General features: G+C 52.4%; 1 protein-coding gene across 1 annotated transcript in view; it reads right to left on the bottom strand.

Annotated features, from left to right (window-relative positions):
* Window positions 1–19317, bottom strand: part of SCN8A (sodium voltage-gated channel alpha subunit 8) — a 46733-nt gene that overhangs the window by 23184 nt on the left and 4232 nt on the right. Inside the window, exons 4-18 of the mRNA XM_027907849.1 lie at window positions 19151–19242; window positions 15428–15649; window positions 14994–15057; window positions 14465–14606; window positions 13621–13827; window positions 13117–13404; window positions 12144–12503; window positions 10201–10336; window positions 8500–8738; window positions 8161–8334; window positions 7109–7465; window positions 5547–6017; window positions 4981–5098; window positions 4049–4203; window positions 3293–3466 (exon numbers count right to left, since the gene is read on the bottom strand). Of these exons, the coding sequence (XP_027763650.1) occupies window positions 3293–3466; window positions 4049–4203; window positions 4981–5098; window positions 5547–6017; window positions 7109–7465; window positions 8161–8334; window positions 8500–8738; window positions 10201–10336; window positions 12144–12503; window positions 13117–13404; window positions 13621–13827; window positions 14465–14606; window positions 14994–15057; window positions 15428–15649; window positions 19151–19242 (3199 nt within the window). The remainder of the gene's footprint in view (window positions 1–3292; window positions 3467–4048; window positions 4204–4980; window positions 5099–5546; window positions 6018–7108; window positions 7466–8160; window positions 8335–8499; window positions 8739–10200; window positions 10337–12143; window positions 12504–13116; window positions 13405–13620; window positions 13828–14464; window positions 14607–14993; window positions 15058–15427; window positions 15650–19150; window positions 19243–19317) is intronic.

Genomic DNA, 19317 nt, shown 5'->3' with positions numbered 1-19317 from the left:
AAAAAAGGTTCCAGACTGTTAGATTGGATCCCCTAACCCTGATTGCCCAGCCCAGGAGCCACCTGGGCCGCCCCCAAATACCGAAGCCATGACACCAGCTGCCTACTTCACTTGACTGAACCGACCTGGAAGGAAATAATGAGGCTGAGAAAAGAACAGAGGGGAGAGATCAGTGAGAGAGAGGCAGAGACACACACGGAGAGGGGGCTGTTGGAAGGAAGAGCCCAAACGAGGACAAAAGCCTTACCCTCGCCCTGCACCGGCGGCGGCATCCCGGCGGCGCCCATGAAATTTAAGCCAGACAAATATTAAAGGAACCTATGGGAAAGAATACAGATAAATACACTCACTGCACACCTGGGCCCAGCTCTGGCCGGTGAGCTCTCACACCTCAGCCAGGACCGAACAAACAGCTCCGGGAAACCCCGAGCGCCAACCCCGCCACGCGCGGGGCTGGGGCCGCTCCGGCTCCTCCTGCCTGAGACCCCGAGGATGGGGCTGCTCTTCCTGCCTGCCACACACACCAGCTGTGCCCTCTGCCTGCCCCCAAGTCCCAGTGACCCTTGGCAGTGCCACAGTGACCCTCTGGAGCGTCCCCGAGGCGGGACAAGGCCGGATGTGCCCGTTTTACGCATGGGCAGCTGAGCCAGCACACGGTTCCCAGAGCCGCTTCCCAACACTTTTCCAACCACAAAGACAACCTGCTCAGCAGCCTGGAGCCAGATTTAGGCTCTGCAGGTGGGAATTATCAAGTATCCTTAAACCCACCATGACTTGGCCACGTGTAAATGGCTACAGACACCATCCACTGCTCCCATTTTTGCTGCTTGTCACACAGACACAGATAAGAAACAGATATGCCAGCCTTTCTCAAGGAATAAAAAGACATCAGTATAGAGCAACAAATAACAGGAAAACACGAGAACTCCTCCTGGAACAGGTCAGGGCTGAACTGCATTTTAAGACACTTCCCAGGTATCAATCTTTTTTAGAAGGGATGTTTTTAGGATAACAACGTGAAATTAATTATAAGGATGATTCTCGTTCCACACATATCCCGGGGGAATTTCAGAACCAGCTTTCTAGTGCATAAACACATGGGAAAACTGAAATTTCATCTTGTTTGGTGCGTGTGTCCCAAAGATTCTAACAAAGCCTCCTGAAGGAAAATCAGCCCTCTCAGAATGAGACTGAGCCCTCGGCAACGCTGCTAAGTTAAAATCCTGGACCCAAATCCAGTGGGTTTGGAGGTGTGGTCTATTTAGCCTGTAAATATAACACTGGAATGCCCCATCCCTGGAAGTGTTCAAGGTTGGATGGAGCTCTGAACAACCTGGCCTAGTGGAAGGTGTCCCTGCCCATGGCAGGGGGTGGAATGGGATGAGCTTTAAGGTCCCTTCCAACCCAAACCATTCCATGATTCCGTGAACACGGGGCACAGACTTCCCTGAATCCCCATTTTTAAACCTCACTCCTGAGCAGGACACCAAGACCATGGCAGGAAAAGGCTGTTTGAGCTTTCAGGGGTCTCCCAGGATTGTTCCCCGGGGACATTCCGAGGGAAGACACGGCAGGCACGAGGTCGGACAAAGGGAATCCCAGACTGACTGGAAAGCAGAATCCTTCATTATCACCCAGAAAAAAGTCTTCACAAACACACCCAGGAAGCTTTGGGGATGAGGAGGAGGGGGTTGGACAATGCTAGCAACCTGCAAAATAACATCCAAGAGCGTTGTTAGGGTGCAAAGGCTCGTTCCCTGCCGTCCTGACTCACTCCAACCCCATCCATGCCACGTCCCAAAATCTGGGGGGAAAACCCCTGATTTAGCAGGCACAGGACACGAGGCATCACCAAGGCTTTATCAAGGGACATTTTGGCATCTCCAAGTCCCATTTCAGGCCCCTTGCAGGGACAAATGTGCAGCTCTCCTGTCTGAGACACCACAGGGCGAAAGGAATTCCTTCCCAAAGCCCTGGGAATTCCGGATCCTTCTTCCCTCCCTGTGCACGTGTTTTACCTGCCTGGGGAGTCCCTGACCTTTACTCCACCAGACACCTGGGAAGGAAATTCAACTTGGACCACATCTGCCCACTGAACTGCACTTCATCCCCAACAGCTGGAACCAAACTTGTGCCTCATCTCCAGGCAGTGAGAGAGATCCAGGGTTATTGCCAGAAAATGAAGACTCCCAATGTGCAGATGTGTCCAAGGAAAGGTGTTAAAGGGGATCAGAGAGGACTTTTTAGGGGAAAAAAAAAAAAAAAGGCAATTTAAACTTTCAGTTTTCCACAGGAAACGTAGAGTTTGAGTCACTTCTGCCCCTGAATTCCAAGCATAGTTCCCCCACCTACTCAGGAATATTTCCAGAGTGATAATGGTGCTGAGCAGCAACTGAATCATACACAGAATGTTCCAAGGGAGAAGCTTGGAAAAACTGTGAATTCTTTTTTAAATTACTGGCTCTTGGGGTTTTCACTACGGCCACTGACTCCCCAGCCAGATATGCTGAAATAAAAGTGTCCAAGCACTTGGGATTCCAAAGCTCCTGCTTTTGCAATTCTTTGGGCTCCAGTCCTATTGAATTTCATAATTTCCTGCCACTCTGGACAGCGTAAATTCCGTTTATTTTAAATTCCCTTGCTGTGCTTCGGAGCCAAACCTATTGCTGAAACTTCTCTTTCCTCTTCTAATTCTCAAAGTTATTCTCCCTTTTTTTTTTTTTTAATTTTTAACTCTCCCATTTATCCTCCCTCCCAAGGTGTCCTGCAGGGGGGATTCCGGGGCTGATCTATCCCAAACTGACCGTGTCCCTCTCTTCTGCTGTGACCTCCTGTCTGCCCTCCTGGTTTCATGTGGTCCTGCTTTCTCTTCCCTGGGCATTAGATATTCTGAACAGAAGAAGGATGATGATGATGATGATGATGGTGGGACTGGAGAGATTTCGTTGCCTCCTCACCCCCTGGTTGTTAATAACCCAGGGAAATGGTTACAGAGAATTCCTTTCCTTGGAATATCCCATCTGGTAACACCTTCCAGCAGCTGGGCAGGTCTCCCAGAAATCCTATTTCCAGCTGAGCAGAAGAGCCAAGGGCTGGAAAACCTCGGGCTCTGCAGGGCAGAAATCCCCCAGTTTGCACCAGGAAACACCCGAAGGGCTCGAGAGGGGCCTCGATTTGCAAACTCACAGACATCCTCATTAAATCTGGGATTTGGTTAGGATGGATCTCGGCAGGAAACATTCCCCCACCAGGGTTTTTTTCCAAGCAGGAAGAAGGAGGAGAGGATACATACAGCCACGATGAGGAAATCCAGCCAGCACCAGGCGTTGGTGAAGAACTTCACAAATCCATAGGCACACCACTTGAGCAGCATCTCCAGGATGAAGATGTAGGTGAAGACCTTGTCTGCATATTCCAGGATGGTCCTGATGGTTTTCCTCTGCTCTATGTAAATATCCTCAAAAGCCTGGGGAACAACCAGGAGCTCGTGTCATTCTATGGGATTCACTCCACAGTCCAGGGTTGTTATCCAGGAGCTTATTCAAATGATGCTGAGTTAAATATATATTATATATATATATATATAAAATACATAAATCATACATAGTAAAATGAATTATGGTTCTTACACGGTGAATTTTATCTGCTCCAGTAGTTGAAATGCTGCAACACTAAACCAAAATAGACCCCACAACCCCAAAAAAAAGGAAATTCCCGGTCACAGGTTGGACTCGATGATCCTGGAGGGCTTTTCCCACCCCAGTGACTCTGGGATTTTGTGACTCTGTGAAATGAGACTTTGATACAGGCTGACTTTGCCCCAGATCCTCACATTTCTGGTCAAGCTATGACCAGAACCCAGACCTGCAGGTCTTAAGGCTTTGTTCTTAATTTAAACCAAACTGAAGTCCTCAATAAAGGTTTTTGTGCAGTACCCTGAAGGAGCTGGGCTGTTCTCCAGGTAAGAATCCCCCCCAGTTTGCTTTTCCCCCCCAAAATTTCCTGTACACTCTTAGACACCCCCGGGCTCCACACACCCTGTACTCACCAGAGCCCCACTGCTCAGCAGGATCATAAAGATGATGAAAGTCTCGAACCAATTGTGCTCCACAATCAGGAAACAGGTTTTCCTCAGGGTCCACCACGACTTCCCCAGCCCTTCCTCGATGTTGACCTGGCAGCACTTGCAGCGCTGCGTGCACCCTGCAAGGTGGGGGAACAGGGCACACTGGGCTGGGGAACAGAACATTCCCACTCCCTGGGAGCGCTCTGGGTGCCACCAACACCAAACACGAGGAGTTCCAGCTCAAACTCCCGCCTTCTGGAGGGTTAACATCACTCTGGGAACGGATCAGCTCGTTCCGCTTGGGGAGGTCCAGGCACTCGAGGGGGACGAATGGAAAACTCGCTGATAAAATAACCTTGAACCATTTAAAGCATCTCCGCCATGGGAATACCCGTAACGGATCGGCTGCTGGAAGACATCGAGGCCAGAGGCAGGAGAGGAAAAGTACTCTGCTTCTGAGCACTCAAGGCACCACAAAAACCACCTTGTTCTGCTGCAGGTCACCTGGGATTCTTTAGAAACTCCTCCCTGGGAGGGTGGGGAGGGCCTGGCACAGGGTGCCCAGAGCAGCTGTGGCTGCCCCATCCCTGGAAGTGTCCAGGGCCAGGTTGGACAGGGCCTGGAGCAACCTGGGCTGGTGGAAGGTGTCCCTGCCCATGGCAGGGGGTGGAGTGGGATGATCTTTAAGATTCCTTCCAACCCAAACCAGCCTGTGGTCCCGTGATCTGCATCCTGGCAATGGCAACCACATCTCCAAGGCCTTCACTTTGCAAACTCCTCTAAATGAGTTCACCAGCACATGAGGAAGGTCTCAAAATAAGCTGACAGCCAGCCCTGGCGGGACCCTAAGGTGAGCTTACAGCAGATCAGCCCCCAGAGCAGCTCAGAGAGCTCTTCCCTCCCCCAGAGCTCACCTTCTGTGAAACAGGCATCGGGGTCCAGGTACTCCTCCGGTGCCTCCACAGGGACTTCTTCCACCTCGGGCTTTATATCAATGGTGCTGCCCTCAGAGGAGCTGGTGTCGTCGAGTTTCTGAGCACAAAACAAACCCCAACCCAGTCAACAATCAATTCCCAGCCAATAATGGATCTTCATCATGGTTCAGCCACAGTTTTCTCACCACATTTCCTGGAATGAGAGTTGTTTCCTCACTTCCCTCCTTGAGGTCCTGACCCACCTTACATTAGTGGGACAGACAGGACTAAGTACTGAGATGATGAAAGGTGTCCCTGCCCAGGGCAGGGGGTTGGAACCAGGTGATCTTTAAGGCCCTGCCCCATCCAGGCCATTCTGTGATTCTATTATTCTGCATATTTTACGAGTATTCGTGGCTTCCCACAGAGCCACTCGCACAAGGAACTTCTGCCTTGAGTAAGCAGGAATTCTGTGAGGGAACCACCCAGTTCTCCCTCCCATCTGTCCCTCACAGCGTCTCAAAACCGACCCGAGTGAACTTCCAGCCCCTCACCCCACACCCCACCTCTTTGCTGCCGTCGGGGTCCGTGTCGCTGCTGAAATCTTCCGTGTTGAGGTTCTCAAAATCCGACTCCCCCACGGCGATGGGGACCCGCACGGTGAGGTTGGGGTTGTTGATGAAGGACATGTGGTCCTCGTCGATGATGTACTTCTCCACGCTGCTGCCGATGCCGCTCGTGGTGCCGTTGCCGTTCTTCTGGAAGTCGATGTCCCGGTTGATGTCGGCGCCCGTGTGGTTGGCGATGCAGTTCACCTTCTTGTCGTACAGCTCGTCCAAGGGCTTCACCTCGTCCGCCTCCCTCTGCTTGAAGTGGGTGTGCATGAACTCCCGCACCTTCGCCTTGGTCCAGGCGATGCCCTTCTTGATGCGGATCACCGAGATCTGCAGGTTGTTCATCTCCCCGTCGTCGTCCGTGGCCGCCAGGTTGTCCGCGCTGAAGGAGCTCAGCAGCAAGGCCAAGAACAGGTTCAGCACCTGGAAGGGAAGAGGTGGTGCTGGACTGGCATAGGGGGGTGTATTCCTAAGGGCCCAAGTCCTGCTGATGCCGCAGAGCTTTGTCTCCAAACGCCACCGAGGAGGAGCTCTGGCGTCCCACAGACCTACTAGGGTGCCCGGGGCTCAAGGAATGAGACCCTGATCCTGCAGCTCGGCCCCTGAACGGGGACCCCAGAGCAGTACAGGGCTCTGGGGGGTCCCAGGGGTCTGCTGCAGGTACAGGAGTCCCTGACATGGAGCCCCCTTGCAGATGTCAGAGAGGGACTGAAGGAGCAGCCACCACCCAAGGGTTTTAAATTCGGCCTTAGTGGTTTAGACCCATCCCTGGCTCCAAAAAAAAAAAAAAAAAAAAAAAAGGGCCGAATCTTGGCATTCCGAGTGATCCCTCCCGGCTCTATTTCCTTGCCCACATCTGGTGACAATCCCCAACACCTCCTTTGCCAGAACCCTTTGGCAAGACAGGTCCTGCCGGGGAGAGCTCCCACCACCGCTTTCAAGGCTCGCAACCATCCATGTGACTTCGCTCTCGCTCACATTTTTCCTCCACAGGCTTTTCCTCATAAAAAACCGAAGGCCAGAAGGAACCATCATGATCTAGTCCAGCCTCCCACACAACAGGCCGTGCAGCTTTCACAGCCCATTCCTGCACACGACGGCTCCTCATGACTGAGCCGGTGGGCAGGTTTGCAGAAGACACTTCCAACCTCACGTTAACGCTTCAGGGCCTTCCCCTGAGCACCAAATTATTTCATTTCCCGGCAATTAAAACACACACACAAAAAAAAGGTTTTGCTCCTTCTAAGCTTCTTTCACGCCCTGGGCCAGGGGTGGGTCTGTCCCCTTTGGCTGAGGGTTTGTTGTTTTGAAATGCTCGGGTGTTTAATTTGTGGGCAGCCGTTTAAGGCCCTCAGCAAGCAGAGAATATTGTGCTACCGAAGCCCACAGGACTGTTCACAGCCAAGAGAGCAGGAAGGGACTCACAAACCACCACTCCCTCGTCCTGTGGCCCTCCCCGAGCTCCACCCCACCCCGAGGCAACCAAGAGAGCCCATCAGCAACCATTTACTGACCACCAAGTTTCCGATGACCATGACCATCATGAAGACAATCAAGCACATGGCCTGCCCCGCCACTTCCATGCAATCCCACATGGTCTCAATCCACTCCCCACACAGCACACGGAAGACAATAAGGAAGGAGTGGAAGAAATCGTTCATGTGCCAGCGGGGCAGCACACACTCCTGGCTGATCTTGCAGACGCACTCCTTGTAGTTCTTGCCGAAGAGCTGCATCCCCACCACGGCGAAGATGAACACGATGATGGCCAACACCAAGGTCAAGTTCCCCAAGGCTCCCACTGAGTTACCGATGATTTTTATCAGCATGTTCAGAGTGGGCCAGGACTTGGCCAGTTTGAAGACTCTCAGCTGTAAAAAAGAAAAAAAAAGTAAACAAGACACTGAGTTTCATCTTTAAAAAAAAAATGAGGAAAATAGGGCAGAACTCCCTAAACAGCCACCATCTTGTCTCTTATGCAAAGATGAAGCCCACGCTTCTGCCGCTGAGGCCGAGGGAGCAGGGAATGTTTAACCTCTCTTGGAATCTGGGCTTGTGGATTCTGCACTTTAAGTCATCCCATACACACTGATCTCCCTTCCCCAAGGAAAAGTCACAAAAGTCACCCTTCCCTGCCCAAAGCTGTCAGTCAGAGCTTGCAAAGGGAAGTTGTAAGGGAAGAAGAGACCACAAAAATGGCACCATTTCATTGCTGTCCTCCCCAAACCCAGGAAAAAAAGTGGATTTTCCCTTTTCTCATGCAAACAGGAAACATTTCTCATGTAAAAGGGCAGGGTCAGGTTGGATATCAGGGAAAGGTTCTTCCCCCAGAGGGTGGTTGGCACTGAACAGACTCCCCAGGGCAGTGGGCACAGCCCCAAGGCTGCCAGAGCTCCGGGAGGGTTTGGACAGGGTGGGATTGTTGGGGTGCCTGTGCAGGGCCAGGATTGGACTGGATGATCCCTGTGGGTCCCTTCCAACTCAGGATATCCCATGATTCTGGGATTTTAAGCTCTCTAGCAGTTCCATGACAGTAACACCGAAAAGGAGCTGGAATGTGGAATACCAATCGGAAAGATCGCAGCACGGAAAGTCCTTCCACGTCCGCCAGACTCAGCTCCATTAAACTGAGGGAGACAATAAACCCATCAAAGATGTTCCAGCCTTCCTGGAAATAATAGTAGGGATCCATGGCAATGAGCTTCAGGAACATTTCCGCCGTGAAAATCCCCGTGAAAACCTGGAGAGGGGAGGAGAGACGGACAAAGAACAGGCAAAGAGCGGCTCTCGTCAGTTGTTTGATCCTCAGGCTGAATCTTGACGCTGCAATTTGTTCTAAGTTTAAGCCTGTGCATCCCATCTACAGGATCAGATCCTCGGGGGATATTTCCCTCCGCCCCCTTACCAGATTTCCTACGGAGAGCACATGCTCAAACTGGGGGGTCATGGGGTGGTGCTCCATGGCCATGAAGAGCGTGTTCAGCACGATGCAGATGGTGATGGCCAGGTCAACGAAAGGATCCATCACAATCAGGTTCACGATCTCCTTCAGCTTCATCCAGTACGGGTGGCACTCCCAGATCAGGAACGTGTTGGCAAACTTGTACCAGCAAGGGGGACACTTCCTCTGGGACTCCTCCAGCTCTGTGGGTACAAAACAAAGCAAGAGTTCAGGCTTCACCTCTGAGGCTGAAGACAAAGGGTTACAAAGCCATGAGCCTCAGGACCACGGCCAGGGCAGAACGGTTGGGTCAAGTGTTGGGACAGGTTGGACATCAGGAGGAATTTTTCGTGGAAGGGATGCCCAGGGAGGTGGTGGAGTCCCCACCCCTGGCTGGGGGATGGGCCACAGGTTGGACCCGATGGTTTTGGAGGGGTTTTCCAACCTCAGGGGTTCTGGGATTCCATAATTTTATGCTCCTACCGAGTTTCTGTCCCTACACCAGAGCCCCACTACCCCTGCCCCAGGTCCCCAAAGCTGCAGCTCCAGCCCTGTGCTCCACCTGAGCTTTGTGATTGAATGCAAATTACCCCAAATGAAGGGCTATATTTAACTCAGAACCGATCAAGGTAAAACAGTTGAAACCAAAGTTACAGATTCTCAGCTGCCTTTGGTGCCAGTTTTTAAATAACTGAGATGAATTCTGCGCTGAACACGGCCCTGCTCTAAAAGAGGAAAGAGATGACATAATGCTGCGAAGGATTTTCAGCAGGAATAACCTGATTAAGACAAACCCCAGCCATTTACAGAAATCAAACACAGTGCTGTGTCCATTTTTTTTTTTAATTATTATTTTTTTTTTTTACTCCGCCTTATTTCAAGTGCTTGGGGAGGGAGGGGGGGGGATGGAAAAAAAAAACCCAAACAAACTGAGGAGTTCCCCCCTCTGTTTGTTGACGTGCTGTGGTTCCAGTCAGGCTGTGCAGCTGCGAATGCTCAACTTTTTATTTTTCACGGGCAGAGGGAAAGGACCACCGTGCTCTCCTCCCCATTGGTTCTCTGGTTGCTTGGTATTTAGTTGCCTTGGAATTTGGGAAGTTAAAAGGAGGCCCGTGGCTCTGGAGCCCGTGGGCGGCTGCGCAGGAGGGAAGCGGCAGCAGAACCCTGCTCTGTTTCTAAGTATATTTAGTTTTCATACAGTTTTATTGCAGGAGACAGCAGGAATTTGAGATCATCAACCTCATGTGGCTGCTGCTCAGAAATTCTTGCTGGCTCCTGCATAACATATTTGGGAGCCTCATCTCCGTGGGCTGCCCATTCCAGAATTCCCATCATCCAGCAGCCCCTTTCCCTTTCTGACAGCTGTCACACTGCAGCTCTCAGTGTGGCTCCAACCCTTTTCTCCCAGGGATTGTAGCAAAGGAGGGTCTCTCCAGCCCCTGGGAGATGGCACAGGACAGATCACCTGGACCAGCTGTTTTCTCACCCCTCTGATCTGTGCATTCTCACTACTGTAAAGTTACGGTTATGTTCCTGTGGGAAGCCATTCCCCCTTGTCCTGCCACTCCAGGCTCTTGTCCAAAGTCCCTCTCTAGTTCTCCTGGAGCCCCTTTAGGCACAGGAAGGTGCTCCAAGGTCTCCCTGAAGCCCCCAAACCACACCTACCCTCAACGAGGGTGTTGGTCAGCCCGGTCATGACGCTGTTGGTGCGATCCTTCCGTCCGTAGGACGCGTTCACCTGGTCCATGGAGACCAAGAGAGACCCCCCAGGTTTCTTCCTGATTTCAATTTCAGTGGTACCCTGCAAAAATTCAGAGGATGATTAACACAAACTCTTGAATCTGCCCGGAATTTTTACACACCCTCAGCCCAGAAAGGTGGCACTTATTCTCTATTTCTGTATTTTATGTTGTCTGTATTCTGCATTTCTCTATTTCCTGTTGTCCTTCCCACTTTCCTACGGTGTCTAAGTGGTCAAACCAGAACTCAAGGCCTTGTTTCTGCTGGACCAGCGCTTTGCAGCCTTAGATGAATTAAGGATTATGTTTCAAAGGACGTTTCCAAATGTTCTTTAAAGAATTGCTGTAGCACAACATTAATTTACTCTCTGTGCTGCTCCAACCAACCTCTTTCACCAACCCGTTGGTCAGAGGTGAACTCCACCCCAGCCTCACCTGAGCCACCCCAACTAATAAGGTTTATAAGTTAACAGTGTCAACATTCATTTCAAAATCTGCATCTGAAAATCAGGCTGAAAGAAGAAGCTCGGCCCCCATCACGGAGAACTCGTGGGGATTCCTCCCACTCCAGCCCACGATGCAGCTGATTTTCTAACACAGCAGGGACGTGAAATCCCTCGTCATTCCACCCCGGGAAGGATCACCCTGCTCCCCTCCAGGCAGAGCTGGCACTTCGGTTCCCCTTTCCAGGATTGCTCTGGAAATGCCCAGAAAATCCTGGGCACTGACAGAGAACTGGGCTTTTATTCTCCCCATGCAGAGGCAATAAAATAACTGCTAATTAATAGTTTCTCTCCACACATGCACCATGCAGGTTTTACTGCTCCCACCACATCCAGGCTGCCTTAGAAAAGAGGATTGAATACTGAAGCAAAACTCTGTATTAACGTGCTAACAAGAGTAAAACAAAACCAGGTAGCAACTGATGCTTAACAGAATTAATTAAGGTCAAACAGGTTGCAAAAATCCAAATAATTTAAAAAGTAGCTTGGAATTTACAGGCACAGCAACCAGATTTTCCCAGAAACAACTGGCTCAGGTGTCTCTCCAGCGATGTTGTTTCAATCAAGTCCAGATTCATCTGTGCCCCAATAACTGATATTCTATTTCTGGAGCTTTGTTTCTCTCCTGCACTCTGAAATGCTGATCCACCAGAAGGTTTCTCCACACCAATTCATTCAGCTAACCACAAAAAGCCACAACCAATTCAACAATTAAAAAGGAGTAGCTTGAAGAACCCTTATTTAACCAACAGCTCTCCTTGCAAAATTCAGTGAGAGGGGGAAAAGATTGCCTGGATTCCCCTTTAATCCTCCAGTATTTTATCTCGCTGTGGAGAATATTCACAGCACCCTCTGTGAGCTGGGCTGGTTTTCCCACCCCTGTGCTTTGAACAGCTCCGTGTGAGCCGCCCCGACAACACACCGAGGCTCCTGCTATTATTAGTCCTTTAATTAAGGACTCAATTCCAAGCCTTCTTCCTCCAGGGAAGCTGGAGGGGGTGGGTTGCTGATGGGAAGGAAGGAAAGGGGCAGTGGAAGGTGTCGGTGAGGATGGACGGGATCGCCCATGGTTGGACAGACTGACCCATCCCAATGGGACTGGGATCCATTCCAGGGGAGGAGGAGGAGGAAGAGGAGGAAGAGAAAGAGGAAGGAGGAGAGGAATGGAAGGGGAAGAGGAAAAGGAGAATGAAGGGGAGGAAGAAGAGGAGAAGAAGGAAGAGGAGAAGGGAAAGTAGAAGGAAGAGGAGAAGTAAGAGGAGAAAAGGAAGAGAAGAGGAAGAGGAGGAATGGGAGGAGATCCCCCCACCCCGTGCTCGGAGCTCGGGCACCTCCACCCGCCGCACTCTGCCCCGTCCCCTCTCACCTCGGGCAGGATGCGGCCCCCGGGCATGCTGGAGGGGGGCCCCCCGATGAGGGACACGACGCCGTTGCAGTCCACGGTGCTGTTCCTCTTGACGTTGCGGCGCAGGGCGGGGAAGATGCGGGAGGAGCGGCTGCCCTGGCTGTAGCCGCTGTAGCCGCTGTAGCTGCTGCGCCGGTCGCGCCCCCGGATGGGGATGAACAGCGAGTCCCTCCTGCCCTCGCTCTCCTCCACCGTGCTGTGCTCGTCGTCCGCGAACTCGTTCTCCGAGGCCGGGTCGCGGAAACGGCTCTTGTAGCTGAAGATGCTGCTCCTGCTGTTGTGGCGGGAGAGGAACGGGGAGCCCGGGATGCTGAGGAGAGACTGGGGGGGGGAAGGGGAAGGACGGTGAGCAGGGGGGGGATGCACTGCTGGGCTGCTTTCACAGGATCATACCACGGTTTGAGGTGAAAAGGGCCGTAAAGTTCACCCCATCCTTCCCTTTCCATGGGCAGGGACACCTCCCACCAGCCCAGGGTTGCTCCAGCCTGGAATGGGACGCTTGCTTCTCTGGGCAATCTGTGCCAGGGCCTCCCCACCCTCACAGGGAGGAATTTCTTCCCAGTGTCCCATCTCACCCTGCCCTCTGGCAGTGGGAAGCCATTCCCCCTCATCCTGGTGCTCCAGGCCCTTGTGAACAGTCTCACTCCATGTGCTTCCCTCCCCTCTCCAGGTCTGCACGGACCATCACCCCTCACTCCTTGGCTGCACTGTGAGAACTGCTCCTTCCTGGCTCAGGGAAGGAATTAACTGGCTGGATTCCCTTCTCTCAGGAACAATTCCTGCTGGGGAAAGTGTGCGTGTGAGGGCTGTAAACCCAAAGTGTCCTCCTGATCTGCTGCGAGCAGATCCTTGCACGTGCTAACCCAGGATCCAAACTGGAACACTACCCTGACCTCCAGCAAGCACAAACACCACTGAAGGAAGCCAAAACTACCTGGTTCATGATGGAAAACTTCCTTCCCAGCCTGTTATCCGGCAGCCTGAAGGCTTTCCTCCTCATGCCATCCTCGGATTCCGACTTGAACACCTTCTCAGTGTCACACTTCTCATCTCCCTCCGACAGCTCCTTGTCCTTCCGCTTCTTCCTCCTGTTCCGACGCTCCTTGGCGCTCTTGGAACTGAGCTTGGAAATCTCTGAGGAGCTCCTGGACATCCTCCCCCCACCATCATCTTCCACAGCTTCTTCAGAGACCGTCCCGGCCGAGGTGACCATGGCAGCAGCCTGAGGGTGGAGGCAAGGGAAGGGAAAAATAAATCCCATCTTTCCACGATTAATGCTCCATTTTCTGCTCCGAGAAAGAGTTTGGCTCAGGGCACGTGAGCACAAGTCCTTGGGGCAGGACTGAGGGGGTTCATTCTCTCTCTTGGAAGGAACTTGCAGCCAGGACTTGTTAAACCCTCCCTCGCAGGGAGGAATTTCTTCCTTCCTTTTTCTCACCTGTGCCTCCTCCTGCTGCTTTTTCAGCTGCTCCAACATGGCCTTGAATTCTGCCTCCTTCTGCTCCGCCTCCTCCAGCGTGGCCTGGTTCTGCTCCTCGTAGGCCATGGCCACCACAGCCAGGATCAGATTCACCAGGTAGAAGGACCCCACGAAGATCACCAGCACAAAGAAGATCATGTAGGTTTTTCCCGCCGCTCGTAAGGTCTGGGAGGGGCAGAGGGAAGGCAGAGGGATGAGAAAAAGGGACAGGGAGGCGATTCCAGGGTGACACACGACGCACGAGCCAGCCCCTTGACCTGAATGTTTCTGAGGAAATCCAGCAGCGCTGAGTGTTTCCCTGCAGAGCACTGGGAAGCTGCACGTTGAACACAAAAGGGGACATCCCCCTTCCTCCCCTGAGGGAACATCCAAGGGATGCAAACTGAAAGGGGTTCATCGGGGGTACAGAGTGAAACCCCACGGCTCGGGGTCCCTCAGAGCAAACCAAAGCGAGGAAAAAGCCATTTCCCCAAGTCCAAAAACCACCCCCAGGTCACGGGGAACATCTGTGCCCTCCAGAGGGCCTGAGCACCTCCTGTGAGCACAGCTGAGCTCCCTCCAGCTCCTGCAGCTCAGGCTTCTCCAGAATTAATTCACAGCTCAGCTGGACCCACCAGCCCTTCTGGACTCCAAGCCCAGCCCCTGCTGCCAGGTAATGTCCCCTTCCCCCTCAAACCCAACATCTCACTGTGCAGCTCCTCCTTTGGACAGAGGGAACAAAACAAAGCTGCTCCCCTTTCCCTTCCCTGCTCCATCCCCGAATCCTCGCCGTGCCCAAGGCAGGAGCGAGGCGTTTACTCACTAATTGATACAAGTTTTCCCAAAAGTCCTGAGTCATAAGGCGAAATAAAGCCAGGAAGGCCCAGCTGAAGGTGTCGAAGCTCGTGTAGCCGTAGTTGGGGTTCCGTCCTGCCTTCATGCACGTGTATCCCTCTGGACATTGGCTGGGGAGGGACAACAGCCAGGTCAGGGCGTGGGGTGGGAGGGGGGACAAAGAGGCACCAGCTTTGGCCAAAAGGGCCTTTAGAGCTGAAGGTCGGGGTGAAAAAACAACTGGGGGCAACAGCAAAGGGCAAGTTCCCATTTCTGAGCCTCCACCCACCCTCCTCTGAGGATCCCCAAGGTTGGATTCAGTGGGGGATGATGCCACTGGCACCACCTGCCCCCTAAGGTGACGTGGAGAACCCACTGCACTAGCAGTGGATTCACAGTTAGAGGCAGAAATTTGAAAGCTGGTGAAATAACAGCACAACCAACAAAGGAAGAGGCAGAAAATATTCCAAAGGCTTTGGAATGTCCAAATTTAGCCAGCAATGGAGCTCAGCACTCACCCTGCGTCCGAGCTGTTACCACAGAGCAGAGGATCCGCGGCACCAGGAATGATGTAAAAATTCGCTGAAGAGGATGAAAATGAAGAGATTACAGGCAAAGACATGCAGAGTTTGAAGATTTAACAGGCTACAGAGCCGTAAAACTCCTCACTTGAGAGCCCCCCCAAAACCCCTGCTGAGAAATTTATCGGTAAAATTACATTTTGGACAAAATACTTAGCTCAGAGAGCACAGCCAAACTCTTTAAAAGGGTGAACCCCTCTAGAAACACCCTAACAGGTGTTCTAGGAAGCTGAAAATTCTCTGAGCACGGGGGTTTTCGCTGCACAAAGGGACACAAACCACGCTGGAAGTGGTGGGCACCTCCCTGAGCAGGAGGAGGAGGAAGAGGAGGAGGAGGAGGTTTTGGGGAGCCTCAGTGCAGAAACACCTACACATGTTGTTGGTGTACTCCTCCCAGTCGAAGCCCCTGGAGCCGTTATCCAGGAAGGTCTCGTTCACATTAATTGGCCAAATCACACACTTGTTCCTCAAATTGCCCATGAACAGCTGGAGCCCAATGAGGGCGAAGACACTGAGACAGAAAACTGTCAGGATCATCACGTCAGACAGCTTCTTCACGGACTGGATGAGGGCACCCACGATGGTCTTCAAGCCTGTGGAGAGGGAAAGGAGACTGGAAATCACCCCTGCAGAGAGAAACCACAGCTGCCAAGCCCACATCATACAGCACCTTCTAACACCTCTACGGGGTGGGAAAGGTCCTGGCTACAGGTTGTGGGGGGCTCCTGGGACCCAGCACCATGTGTGGGGTTGGGTTTTCCAGCTGGCACAAGAACTGGGATGGAGGAACCGGCTCAGGGGTTTGGTGGGGAACGAGCAGAACAAACCCCAAAATCCCGGTGTTTGTCCCCGGGAATGCCTGAGCTCTGCAGCCGAGCTGAGGGAATTGCTGCCCTGCACACAAAGGGTGTGTCAAAAGGGGATTTTTAAACTCGGGATTTGCTGCCACAAACCCCTCGTGGGCACGTCTGGCTGTGTTCAGGCTGCGACAGCTCACAAAGATCAAACACCTTTAAACTCTCCCATCCTGGGCTTCTCCTGCTCATCTGAACTGTCCCAGCACTTCCCTTCCCCTGTGGGAGCTGAATTTCCCATTTGGATGGTGGGGGTTGTTACAGCCAGGGCAGGATTTCAAGCAACAAGGAATTAGGGCCCTTTAATCAGCCTTTCTAGCGCTTGGTGGGATAATTCTATACCTTATAAATGAGCAGGGAAGGGGGGAAGGAGGAAAGAAGACATAAATCACAGATCCAGCTGGATTTGGGGCTGAGGCCACACAAACATCCCACAGTAAATCCCTGACCAGAATCCTTGGTCCCTTCCACCCTTCCCTTTCTGCACCACCAGAGGTTTGAGCCACGTCAGGAACACAGAGATTCATAAATACAGTTACAGATACATTCCTTACAGAGGAATCAGTTTTAAAACGTCATTTTGCTTCCATCATCCCAGCTCCCCCTGGATGCCAAAGCCCTGCCCCGACCCAGAGCAGGTTCTTGCTGGTAGTTCTGGCAGACACATCAGCCCCATGCTCACCCCACAGCTCTGCTCATGCACCCACAGGCACCAGCCCTCGGGTTCCTGGTTGGGATGCTGCTCCTCCACAGGAGTGCAGGAAAAGGGGGGGTTGGGACCAGGATAAAACTGGGCAGCAGGAGAGCTCCGGCAACGAACCAGGAGCACTCCAAAAAACACAACTCCAGTGACAGCTGATGGGGGTTTTCCTGGGTCCTGTGTAATGCAGGGGGGACAGGGGGGTGTCCCCACCAGACAATTCAGTGCAAGGACTCAAGGGCCAACAGTGAAAATCTCCTGAGACCATCACATGGGTTTCAAATGGGTCCCCCCATGAGCCAGGAGATCAAAGCAGTATTTTGACATTTTAGCTGCCAGGAGCCCCAGTCTGCTCCTGTCACACAGATCCACACGGACCACGGAATTCTGCCCCGTGGCATGGCAGATCCTGGGGATATTTCCCATTTTTGTCTTGTCTCAAAGCCACACCAATGCCAATGATTGGTAGAAGGTGTAGCCAGCACTCAGAGCACTGAAATGAGTTTCTCAGGAGCTCAGCACAGGGTTAAAATTCCCATTCCATGCGCTGAAGCAGAAGGGGAATCCCTTCAGATTCTGATATTCTGTGTATTCTGAAAATCCCTCTCTCCCTGTGAAATGACAGCAGTAAAACCCATAAAGAGCACTTTATGCCTTCACATTAAATAACCCAAAAGGCCAATTACCCAAATGCTTTACACTCCTCCTGTTGTTAGTCCCAAAACCGGGGAGGTTTGTGCTGCGGAACCACACCCGGACAATCCTCCCCCACAAAGGGACACAATACCCAGGGGGTTTTGGCACTTCCAGGTGTGCTCAGTGTCCCCAACACCCAAACAAGGGTCCCCTCGGCTGGCACGTGGCAAATCACCCTTTTAATTAAAACAAAACAGGCGGCAGATTGCGCCTGGAGCAGCAACTGTGCCGAGCTTAGCAGGGCTCAGCCCCACCCCCCTCGCTGCCATCGGGATTCAGCTCCATCAGTTTGGAGTTCTGTGGAGGGGACGATCCAGAACTGAGCTGTCCTGCCCCCTTTCCACGGGCAGACAAGGCAGCCACACAGTCAGGAACCAGCTCCTTGAAGCTGCACCATCTCCACTCTGCTACGACTGGGAAAAAGCACAACACAGGCAAAACTGGGTTCGATGGGGATGTTCCCTCTCTGAGCAAGGCAGGTACCACCTGGAGCAGGCTGAGGGAACCTCAGCTACACGTCAGACCCGCCCAGGGCACTGCCAGCAGCAATTCCCAGGGGTCTTTCCTCTTCAGTATCCCCAAACATTAAGGGAGGCTCAGCAGGAACATCACCCCAGCGTGTTCTCATTGGGTGCAAGGGAAGCAGGTGCCACATCAGAGCATCACCATCATCACCATCATCATCATCATGCACAACAGGCAGGTGCAGCTGATGGGGTTGGCAGTCTGGGATGGGCCCTACAGGCAGCCTGAGAAAGCAGAGCCATCATTCCATTCCCAGGGAACAGACTCCAAAGGACCTGGAGAGCAGCTGAGGGGTTATTATTTCGCGGCAGGCTGAGCCCCTGAAAACCTGCTGATTCCTGCGGGAGCTGAGCCTGGAGCCCGACCTTAAAATCAGGAGCACTTTTGAGGAACCACCTGCACGAGGCTTTCCTGCACAAGAGCTCAGGCTCAGGGAGTGTTTAAGGCCAGGCTGAACGGAGATCAGAGCAATCTGGTCTGGGGGAAGGTGGCCCTGCCCACGGAATTGAGATGAGCTTTAAAGGTCCCTCCCAACCCAGACCATCCTGGAATTCTGTGATTCTCAGTCCATAACGTCTGGGTGTCTCTCATAGCAAAAGAAGGGCCCTGCTCACCCCCAGATGACTTACAGGTCTAGAAGCAGCTTTGGGAGGCTCAGCCCTGCCAAGTTCAGCTCAGGGAACGGGCAGAAGGTTTTAATCCTGGTGGGGGTTTGCTCTCTTGCTTTACACAGTTATTCCTAAATCTCCAGAAACACTCTGGTGATAATGGGGCAAATCCCTGAGCCAGAAACTGCTCAGCCTGAGGTGGGGGGGTGCTGATCCTTTATTCATCTGCACTTAAACTGCAAGCCTGGCTTTAATTTCAGAGATGGGGCGTACCCAGGGACAGAGGAGGGCGGAGGAACAGCCTGTCCGTGCCGTAATTTGGTGGCCCAGAAGCCTCGATTTCAAACTGCTCTGTTACACAGACTGCAAATCCCATCCCCAAAAAACCCCCAGTGCCACCTCTGAGGGACGAGCAGTGCAGGGAGGGGAGGGGAGGTGTGGAGGGAGCGCGAGCCCAGCCTTTAGTGCCGAAGGGTTTCTCACCTGGAATTACAGAGATAGTTTTCAAAGCTCGGAGAACTCTGAAAGTTCTCAATGCTGAGACATTCCCAAGGTCCACAAACTCTGTGACATATCTGCAATGAGGGAGGTCACACACAAAAAACACCATGACAATACACACACCAAAAATAAAACAACAACTACGGACAAAAGCAATACGTCACTCACAGGGGCCTGCACCCGACAGCTGAACACCAACCGGGGCCTTACCTGGGATTACAGAAATAGTTTTCAAAGCTCTCAGAACCCTGAAAGTGCGCAGAGCTGAAACATTGCCTAGGTTTACAAACTCTGTTATATACCTGCAGAATTAAACCAGAGTTAATGGCACCGTTGGGGTCACCTCCCCGTGCAAAAATCGTCTGCTTGCAGGAAAC

Source organism: Empidonax traillii, unplaced genomic scaffold (assembly GCF_003031625.1).
Source record: "Empidonax traillii isolate 1590-97213 ecotype Southwest subspecies unplaced genomic scaffold, ASM303162v1 scaffold1555:size184083, whole genome shotgun sequence".
Classification (NCBI taxonomy): domain Eukaryota; kingdom Metazoa; phylum Chordata; class Aves; order Passeriformes; family Tyrannidae; genus Empidonax; species Empidonax traillii.
The sequence above is the reverse complement of the archived record's forward strand: the minus strand, read 5'-3'. Positions and strand labels throughout refer to the sequence as shown.